Source organism: Thunnus albacares, chromosome 5 (genome assembly GCF_914725855.1).
Source record: "Thunnus albacares chromosome 5, fThuAlb1.1, whole genome shotgun sequence".
Classification (NCBI taxonomy): domain Eukaryota; kingdom Metazoa; phylum Chordata; class Actinopteri; order Scombriformes; family Scombridae; genus Thunnus; species Thunnus albacares.
This window is the reverse complement of record NC_058110.1, coordinates 33,967,850-33,978,752: the sequence shown is the minus strand read 5'-3', so window position 1 is coordinate 33,978,752 and position 10,903 is coordinate 33,967,850. Positions and strand designations below refer to the sequence as shown.

The 10,903-nt window shown below is 44.6% G+C and overlaps 1 protein-coding gene across 2 annotated transcripts in view; it reads left to right on the top strand.

Annotated features, from left to right (window-relative positions):
* Positions 1 to 1,319: 1,319 nt before the first annotated feature.
* plxna3 (plexin A3) overlaps positions 1,320 to 10,903 on the top strand; it is a 120,224-nt gene continuing 110,640 nt past the window's right edge. The window contains exons 1-5 of one of the 2 annotated variants that reach the window (XM_044350421.1): positions 1,320 to 1,617; positions 1,705 to 1,895; positions 2,996 to 3,543; positions 3,867 to 4,031; positions 9,691 to 9,873. In XM_044350421.1, coding sequence (XP_044206356.1) covers positions 1,550 to 1,617; positions 1,705 to 1,895; positions 2,996 to 3,543; positions 3,867 to 4,031; positions 9,691 to 9,873 — 1,155 coding nt within the window. In that variant the 5' untranslated portion in view covers positions 1,320 to 1,549. The remainder of the gene's footprint in view (positions 1,618 to 1,704; positions 1,896 to 2,995; positions 3,544 to 3,866; positions 4,032 to 9,690; positions 9,874 to 10,903) is intronic. The other variant, XM_044350422.1, reaches the window with a different exon arrangement.

Below are 10,903 nucleotides of genomic sequence, written 5' to 3'. Positions count from 1 at the left end.
CAGGTGAACTTGGCAAACAGATATGAGAGTTCAGAGTTTAGTCGCATCAATCTGAGCAAAAATAAATAAAATATGAATTTCCTGGAAATAATCAGACTTTTTAGATGAACCTCCAGGATTCAGGTGTATACAGAGTATCTACAGGTGATGAAGGTGTTGAATCTCTTTCCTGCTGTCAACAGTAACATTAGTTGTTTTTTTTCTTCTTCTCTGGATGTGTTTGCGGCTGTCGGGAGACGTTCTACATCTATAAACTTCTAATGAGGCCGGTGCCACGGTGGGTTGGAAGCTGTTTAATCTCATCTGCTCACCGTGGACAAGGAGGAGAGTTTAGAGAAAACTTTGGAGCTGCAGTGATTAGTCATAATTAATCAGGAGCTATTTTGATATAATCATTTTTTTCCGACTAAAAATACCAAATATTTTCTGGTTCCAGCTTCTTTAATTTGACTATTTGCTGTTTTTCTTTGTCATATATGACATTTAAATTAATATTTTAACATTTTAAGGTGTCAAACAAAACATGCAAATTGAAGACATCACCGTGACCATCGTTTCAGCTTTTTTGAATGACATCATCTCGTTGTCTCTTCTTCTTCTTCACTGGTTTAATGGCACCGACTGATCCAAATCCTAATATGGACAGAACATGAGTGGGTGGAAACGAGCGTTCACAACATTCTCTTGTGATGATTTTATGGAAATTTGGTTAAAATGTGAGCTACATTTGGGTGGGAAAAGGAAACGGACAAACCCAGACTGTTATCTAAAATATTGTTGTCTGCTGCAGCGTTAAATGGTTCATATCAGGCTGTTAGTGATTGTATGTTAAAAATGTTTCCTGCAAGACGAAACCCGGGTTTCAGCTGATCAGACGCCTAGTTTGCAAAGATTTCTTACTTTCCTGACGAGCTGACGTTAGCGCGTGTCCATAAACGTCTGTAGTCTTGGTTGCTAAGGTGGTTGCTAAGGCGGTTGCTAAGGTGTTTCCACGTGTTGTTCACGTTGTTCACTCAGCTACAAGTTGCTCTTGGGAGAACAGGACAGTGAATGTGTGTCTGTCCACATACTTTTGGCCATGAAGTTTATATAAAATGTATTTCTTGAAATGTCCCTCGCTGTCTCCCGTAGTTAACCGTTTCCTGTCTCTCTCTCTCTCTCTGCAGTCATGCCCCGTTGAAGCTCACTCTTCATCAGACCTGCAGCAGCTCTTCTCTCCTCCTCCTCCCCTCCTCTCCTCCTCTATCCCTCCATCCTCTCCTCCTCCTCCTCCTCCTCTCTGTTCACCATGCCCTCCTCCTCCTCTTCCTCTCCTCTCCTCCTCCTCTTCCTCCTCCTCTCCCTCCTCCTCCTCCTCTCCTCCCCTCTCCTCTCTGCTGCTCCGGCGGCTCCTCCTCCCCTGTCGGTGGCGTCCGGCAGGGCGGTGTACCGGGCGTTCGACACCTCCCTCACCCACCTGACCGTCCACCGGAGGACGGGCGAGGTCTTCGTCGGCGCCGTCAACCGAGTGCTGAAGCTGTCGGCCAATCTGACGGAGCTGAGGAGTCACATGACCGGACCGGTGGAGGACAACGCCAAGTGTTACCCTCCGCCCAGCGTCCGAGCCTGCGCCCACCGGTCTGTCTCACTCGCTACACCTGTCTCACCTCTTCACCTGTTTCACTCTTACCTGTCTAACCGCTCACCTGTCTGTCTCTCCCTCAGACTGGAGTCATCAGATAACGTGAATAAGCTCTTACTGGTGGATTATACTGGGAACAGACTGGTGGCGTGCGGCTCCATTTGGCAGGGCGTCTGTCAGTTTCTCAGACTGGAGGATCTCTTCAAACTGGGAGAGCCGCATCACCGCAAGGAGCACTACCTGTCTGGAGCCAGAGAGGCTGATGGGATGGCAGGTACGCTGGGCAGGAAGGAGGGGGGATGGGGGGGGGCAGGAAGGGGGCGGGGTCAGATACACCTGGAGGAAGAAAATAACACTTGATAGAATGTTTAAAAGCTCCAAACCAGCAGTAAACCCGCCGCCGTCTTCTCTACAAGCCTCCGTTGTCTTTGAGTCAGAGATTTGATTTATTGTCAAACTTTTGCTAATTTTCCTGCCAAAAAGCGGGAAAAACAAAGCTCTCAGTGTTTCCTTCAGGCTTTTGGCTCTTGACAAGCCTGAGAAGCATTTTCAACCTGCAGGTGTCAATCATGTGTCCACGTGTCAAAATATTTAGCAGGTTTTTATTCCAAATCAGCTGCAGTAGATTTTTAGTTTAGAACAAAAACCTGACGACTGTCGGGACAAAACGGCAGAATGATTGACAATCAGACTTGTTTTTTTTTTTTTTTTTACAGCTTGTTGACTGAAGCGTCACACTGGAAAGATTCTCTGCTCAGATGTTTGATTTTTATAAAAAGCTGCCACGTTTGTCCGTAAACGCTCATTAAACTGGTGATGTTGGTTTGTTTGGGTGAAGTTATTACAGTTTCTTCTTCTCCTTCCTTCAGTTAGATGTCGTTCTTCTTCTCTGTTTGAAGGAGGAAAGTTTCTCTGAGCTCAGTGAAAATCTGACTTTAAGGGGCGGGACTATGAGCAGGATTTGTGACATCACAACTAATTTAGAGCCAATCATGGTCCAGTATTCAACTTACACAAGTGTGATGTGGAAACTTGAAGCCTCCAGAGCAGAAACACTGAGAGTGAACTTTATAGTGAAGAAATGAAGAATATTTATATTAGTGGTTCTTTAATTCTTAATGAGGGAGGAAGAGGAGGAGCAGATGTAATCTTAAGGATTTTAAAGTGGTATTTATGTGTTTTTTTAGTGAATAAATCATATCAGACACACATTATTGTTTCAAGCAGAATATTTCTCCATGTCAAGAGGAAGAGGAGGAAAACTACCCTGATGGGCGGGGCATGGCGTGAAAAATCAGTTTCCAGGAAGTGGACGGTTGAAAATAAAAAGCCTGAAATAAACGTATGTGTCTTCCTCTTCCTCTTCCTCTCCAGGTGTGGTTGTCGGTGAGGACGACTGGACGGCCGACCCTAAGAGGAAGAAGCCCGTGAAGGGCGGCAGCCGGCTGTTCATCGGCGCCGCCATCGACGGGAAGTCGGAGTATTTCCCCACGCTGTCCAGCAGGAAGCTGGTGGCGGATGAGGAGAGCGTCAACATGTTCTCGCTGGTCTACCAGGACGAGTTCGTCTCCTCGCAGATCAAGATCCCGTCGGACACGCTGTCGCTCTACCCGGCCTTCGACATCTACTACGTCTACGGCTTCTCCAGCCGCACCTACGTCTACTTCCTGACGCTGCAGCTGGACACGCAGCTGACGCAGATGGACGCCGGCAGCGAGAAGTTCTTCACCTCCAAGATCGTGAGGATGTGCTCCAACGACACCGAGTTCTACTCGTACGTGGAGTTTCCTCTCGGCTGCACCAAGGACGGCGTGGAGTACCGACTGGTCCAGGCCGCCTACAAACAGAAACCGGGGCGGCGGCTGGCGCAGGCGCTCGGCCTGTCGGAGGACGACGACGTCCTGTTTGTCGTCTTTTCGCAGGTAGAAACCGTCTCATCTTTCTTTCTTTCTCTGTTTCTTTTGTTTTCTCGCTTTCTTTGTTAGTTTATTTATGTGTTTTGTTTCTTTTATGTTTCTTTATTTTTCTCCTTCTGTCTTCTTCTCTCTGTAATGATCAGTCTCTTTGTTATCGCTTTACTTTATTCATTGAATGTTTAATATTTTATCCTCTTTAAATCTTTGTTTTCTTTTGTTATTCCTCCTCCTCCTCAGCATGTCAGGACTCATGAGTCTCACTGAGTGACGGACTCGTTCAGACGTCAGACGCCGTGTTATGACATCATTTGTTTGTGTTTGTGTTTCAGGGTCAGAAGAATCGCTCCAACCCGCCCAGAGAGACGGTTCTGTGTCTGTTCACCCTCCACGACATCAACCTGGCCATGAGAGAGAGGATCCGCTCCTGTTACCGCGGGGAGGGTCGACTCTCGTTACCGTGGTTACTCAACAAGGAGCTGCCCTGCATCCACACGGTGAGTTACGTCACGAGCGTCCCGCGAGCAGTTTTCACAAACGTTTCTCGCTTTATAAAGACGTCTTTGAACAGCTGGAAGACGTTTCAGTCTGCAGGAAACAAAACGTGAGAAAACTGATTGTTTCCACCAAGTTGCAGATTTTTTTTAGTCTTTGACTGACAGGAAGGAAAATGATCTGAGATACTGAGAATTAAGTCATAATATTATAAGAAAAACTTGTGATATGTTGAATAAAGTTGTAATATTTCTAGAAAAAAAGTTGTGATATTAAGAGGAAAAAAAAGTCTTAACATTTCAAGAAAAAAGTTGTAATATTTGGGAAAAAAATCAAGAAAAAAAGTCTGAAAGAATATTTGAGAAACTGGCAGGAAGAAACTGACACGCCAGTTAATAATAAATGAAAAGCAGCAACATAAAGAAAGAGATGGAGTGAAATCTCTCTTTGTTTCTGCGGCTCTGTGTGGGTTCTGTTTATCATTTAGCCAGAGGCTGCCTTCAGGCTGCAACACACACACACACACACACACACGCACGCACGCACACACACACACACACACACACACACACACACACACACACACACACACATCTGTCTGTCTGTATTTGTAAGGACCCTCGTTGACATAAAGCGTCCCTTCACCCCGTCACCATCACAACTAAACCTGGACACTAAACTTAAAACCAACCTTAAACCAAATCTTAACCTTCAAACAACCTTTTAAATGTAGTGCAGACTGGAGAACGTCCTCAGAAAGATGGTTTAAACTCACACAAACTAACAGCTCTGCAAAGAAAATCACTTTCTTTTTCATCAAAGTATAAATACAATGTGTTTGCATGAATGAATAAAAGATCGTTTAAAAGATAATTTAGCAAAAAAGCAGCGGAAACGTTAAAAAAACAGGAAAAAAAAAAATGACAGAGAGCTCCGTCTGCGTCTGTCTGCAGTGAGGTTATTTCAGGTCGGGGGGTAGATGATGTTCTTATTCATGGCGGTAATGGCCTGCAGTGGTAACCATGGCAACGGAGGGAAACCCGCCAGGAGATGAATTTGGGGCCGAGCTTGGATTTGGGAACGGGATGCAAGGAGTGGGGGGGGGGGGGGGATGAGTGGGGGGGGGGGGTTCAAATCAACCAACCTAACTAACCAATCACAGCCAATCAGCCACACACTGATGAAAGTGATGAAATATAGGCTAATGACCCGTGCTACTGTAGTGTGTGTGTGTGTGTGTGTGTGTGTGTGTGTGTGTGTGTGTGTGTGTGTGTGTGTGTGTGTGAGAAAGGGAGGGGGCGGGGCTAATGTCCAGGCTCTGACCTCCTTCTTTTATTAGAAACAGCAGGGTGTGTGTGTGTGTGTGTGTGTGTGTGTGTGTGTGTGTGTGTGTGTGTGTGTGTGTGTGTTCATGCATGTTAGGATGGAATATGACAACGTCCACGTCCTTGTTTGTAAGTGTTTGAATATCTGTGTGTTTCGTGTTTCTGTCTTGTTTTTCATTAAGTTTCACCTGCAGGCCGCCTGTCTGCACAATCTGTCCTGTGTGTGTGTGTGTGTGTGTGTGTGTGTGTGTGTGTGTGTGTGTGTGTGTGTGTGTTTTGCACCTTCAGGACTTTACCTCACAGTTAAAGGTGCAGTCAGTCATTCTGGAAAAAAGATTGTTTATGTCTTGAACTAAACGCCCAAACAAATACATCCTCTCTCTTCATGCTCCTTCAGAAGCTCCGCCCCCCCCCAAATTCATGGACGTGCATTACCATGGCAACAACCAAAAGAGAAATATGGCGGAATCCAGAGCGATGCGTCAGCTGTAGATTCATTTCTGTTCTGTTGTTATACGGTTAAAAAGTTCAACATAAGCAGTAGGATATTTGTGTGATTTAAACAGATTATACTTCACTAAACGTGACAGAAACCGACTCGGAGCGTAAAAAACATGGGGGGGGTCTGTGTGAGACTGTCAGGGATTCAATGTTTATTGATACGTTTAATAAAACTGGTGCAGTGTCTGTTCAGAACAGGACGATTTGTCTACCTAGAGAGAACAGTGTCCTTCCCCTCAACGCCTCACATGCAGACTGTCAGTAGATGCTACAATTTACCGATGCTCCCTAAACGCCTCACATGCAGACTGTCAGTAGACGCTACAATTTACCAATGCTCCCTAAACGCCTCACATGCAGACTGTCAGTAGATGCTACAATTTACCAATGCTCCCTAAACGCCTCACATGCAGACTGTCAGTAGACGCTACAATTTACCAATGCTCCCTAAACGCCTCACATGCAGACTGTCAGTAGACGCTACAATTTACCGATGCTCCCTAAACGCCTCACACGCAGAATATCAGTAGACGCTACAGTTTACTGATACTCCCTAAACACCTCACATGCAGACTGTCAGTAGACACTACAATTTACCGACGCTCCCTAAACACCTCACATGCAGACTGTGTGTAGATGCTACAATTTACTGATGCTCCCTAAACGCCTCACATGCAGACTGTCAGTAGACGCTACAATTTACCGACGCTCCCTAAACACCTCACATGCAGACTGTCAGTAGACGCTACAATTTACAGATGCTCCATAAACGCCTCACATGCAGTATATCTGGAGACTGCTGTTTTGAGTTGAGCTGAAGTCGATCGGATGAACTGTAGCGTCTGAGACACTATGTGGGTCGCCACGGTAGATTTCTGCTCATTGACTCCACGGGCAGAAGAAGCAAATCAATGTTATTTATGAGGTTTTTTTTAAAATATCGAGAACCGCTCATCCAAACAACTTTACACATGAACACTGCACTTCCTCTCTCCCTCAGACATCCACCTGCCAGGTATGAAGTAGATCAGATCAACGGTTCTCCAGATATGTGAAGGACAAACTTACAGACAGATTCTTTGCTTTATACAGAGACATGAAAGCGTTTCTGTTCTGAGAAAACACTTCCTATGTGAATGAATGAGGCCACAGCGCCTCTCTCTCTCCAGTTCACCAGCCCTCCCACCAGTCACTGGGAGAACTGGAGACGGGAGACTGTCATGTCCTAACACAGACGGCTGCTCTGATGACTTCCCCCCCCCCCGGTCCTGTGTACGAGCACATATGCCGTCTGCTGATTGGTTGGTGTGTTTACACGCCCATTCACGGAGACATCGCTGTGTACGAACATCGGATTTTTTTTCAGCGCGCACAGAACTGACAGCAGGCGGACTGAGAGGAGATATTAGCTTAATTTGATAAAACGTGTATTGAGTAGAATCACTGACTCTGCCTTTAATGATGATGTCACACACACACGTTAATACTGCCTTTCAAACGCCATGTTTTTTTAATTCATCAAGTCCAAATGATCTGATTCCAGCTTCTTAAATGTGAATATTCTCTTTAATCGTCTATAAACTGAATATAATTGAGTTGAAGACAAAACGAGACATTTGACGTCATCTTGGACTTTAGGAAACTGATGTTTTGAATAAGAAAGAAATAGTTTATATAAAAATAAACCAGGAGTTTCTTTTCATATGATAAATAAATGAAAGTGTTGCAGTAATATTCCTCCATATGTGCTTTATGTAAGTAGAAGATACATGTTTAGTGAGATAGTTGTGTCTCTGTGGGACGGCCCAGATGTTCCACATGACACAGAAATAAAAATAAAAACTAAACTATGATAAGGAAAAGAAGTTCAGCTTCAAAAACTGGGAACATATTGTGTAACAGAAAAAGGGAAAAAAGAAAGATGGAAACCACATATATACTAAATAAAGTGATTCTGAGAGCTAAACTGATCTGAGTCCTCTGAAGTTCAGTAAAACCTTTCAGTGTGAGTCAGAGTTAGTTTCCCGCTAATGACAGGGTGTAAGCTAACCTCTCTCTCTGTGTGTGTGTGTGTGTGTGTGTGTGTGTGTGTGTGTGTGTGTGTGTATGGACCCTGTAATAACCCTGCTCCTCCCTGCTGTGTTCACCCTCATCTATACACAGTAACATACAGAAATATGCAGCTACCCGTCACTGCAGGCTGGAGGTCGGGTGGGGTTTTCTATACGTTTAAACATCTGTACAGTTGTGAAGTTTGAGGAGCCGCCGCTGCTTCCACAAACGTATTTCCTTCATTCTGGATCCACATTTCAGTTTTTATCTTTAAAGGACCAGTTTGTAGGATTTAGTGACGTCAAGTGGTGATGAATACCAACTGAACACCCCCCACCGAGCACGTAGGTGAAACTACGGTGGCTGCGAAACTCACAAAAACGAGACTAAAAACTAGAGTCAGTGTTTGATTTGTCCATTCTGGGCTACTGTAGAAACATAGCTGTAGATATAAAGACTCATTCTAAGGTAACAAAAAACACAACAATTCTTATTTTCAGGTGATTATACACTAATTAAAACATACTTATGAATATTATATTACATTTCTGCCGGGTCCGTTCTTCTAGATGTCACTAAATTCGGGTGCGGGTTTCCCTCGAGCACTTTATCAGGAACATGTGATGCAATAATCCAACTCAACAGTTCTGCCATAAATTCTAATTTTATGAAACTTTTTATGAAAGTTTTTGTTGACTTTGTCAGAAAAGTGATAATTCTACTTTATGTTTGTGGTGGTTCCTAATATTTTGCCCCGCAGATGTAAGTTAATGGAGTGGACAAAATATTAGGAACACTTTTCAATATAACACACTGCAGACTATGTCCAGAACTCAGCTGCCGGGGTTCTTACACCCACCGAACCCTGGCAGCACATCACCCCCCCACCCTCATTCACCTACACTGGCTCTCCTACAAACTCCTCCTCCTCACCTACAAATCCCTCCACTCCCTGCCCCCCCCCCCCCCCCCCCCCCCCCCCCCCCCCCCCCAGTACCTTTCAGACCTCCTCCACCAACACACACCTTCCTGAAGCCTGCGGTCCTCGGGACTCGGGTCCGCTCTCCGTCCTCCGCACCAGCCAGAGACAGAGCTCTCAGCGCGGCAGCCCCCAAGCATCCCTGGGTGTTTTGAAAGGCGCTATATAAATCTAATTTATTATTATTATTATTATTATTATTATTATTATTATTATTATTATTATTATTATAACAAAACGTACAACTTAATATCTTGTCTGAAACTTTTTAAAATATATTTTAGCTGCTGTAAAATCTGTCAATAAGGCCATCTGCTCGATCAGATGACATCACTGCAGGAAAGTTTAAAACCTTCATGAATTAAAACTCTATAACAGTCCAGGTGATGTGTTCACTTTTTCATAAAAGCATCAAACTTGGCACACTTGAACAGTTTTGGGGCCCTGAACATTTTCAGAAATGGTGGCCATGGCGACCAACTTCCTTTCCACCGCCATAAGCTAATTATGTGTATTGCATCATATCTCCTGAACCAAACATGATAACACAGAAGAAGTGACGTCTTCCTCCATGTTTTTATGGATTTCAATGATACCATGAACAACATCATAAACTGTTCAGGTTAATAGTTAATGGTGAATTCATTGATGCTGTGAGAAGGAAACCAGTAACCACAGTATCTGACCTTTAATCCATTTAAACTGTGTTCCAGTATGTTTTTTTTGGCATCTGCTGCAGTCTCGCTGGTGAATTAAAGGGCCAGTCCTCTTTTATTCATCTGTTCTTCCTTCCGTCTTCTGCAGCCGAAGCAGATCGGAGACGATTTCTGCGGCCTGGTGTTGAACCAGCCGCTCGGAGGCCTGCGGGTGATCGAGGGAAACCCGCTGTACGAGGACCGGACCGAGGGCATGGGAGCCGTGGCCGCCTACACCTACGGAGAACACACCGTGGTGTTCGTGGGAACCCGGAGCGGACAGCTGAAGAAGGTAGGAGGAAAGAAGAAAAGATGGATGGATGAGATTAAGTTTGATTTGTTGATGCTGCTGCTGCTGCTGGTTTTGTGTGATTCTGAGTTGTTTGTCATGTGAGAGAGAGAGAGAGAGAGAGAGAGAGAGAGAGAGAGAGGGAGAGAGGGAGAGAGAGAGAGAGAGAGAGAGAGAGGGAGAGAGTGAGAGAGAGAGAGAGCGAGAGAGAGAGTGTTTGAGAGCCGCCGCTGCTTCTTCCTCTGCTCGGAGAAAATGGCTGCATGAATGTTTTAAAATCGCTTTTGGGTCTTTGACTGATTTCTAGTGCTTCTATTTTGAGGAAGAGAGACGGGAGAGAAAATTGCCTGATTCATGTTTAAAATCACTGGAGGCTCATGTAGTTCTTTTAGTTTTGGAAGAAAAGGAAGAAAGAGATTGTCTGTTTCTCATCTTCACCTTCCAGGTTGTACTTATGATTTACTTTCTTTTTGTTATCATCACTTTTTGGCACTTTTTGGCTGCTGCTTACTCAACTTTCTGGGAACCGCCGCTACACATGAAGGATAGTTAAACCAAGATTAGAGACGACCTGATTATAAGGAATCAGTATCGGCTGAAATAAACCTCTTCTCTTTTCCTCTCCTGCTTCTTACAGCAGCCGAACCTCCACAGAGCAGATCAGAGTAGAAAAGCTTCAGCCGTGTTTCACTTTCAGCTTCACTTAAAATGACAAACGTGTCATCAGCTCATTAACCTTCATAACTCGATGATAAATTGAAACTGTCGTCGTCGTTTGTGCGTCAACTAAAGATCATCTGTGAGGGAAGAAGCTTCACTCAGTAACACATCTGAACAACCAGAGTGTTTCCAACAGAGACGTCTTCTCTCTACATCGGGGTAATATGTCATTTCAGCCGCTAGGGGTCTCAATCAAAACAATAACAAAAGACGGAGTGTGATGACGGTGTGAAGTAGCAAGGGATCATGGGAGTTGTTGTCTTCCTCGTTAAATAACCAGCTTCACCAGGATAGGATTACTCCAGTGTTCATC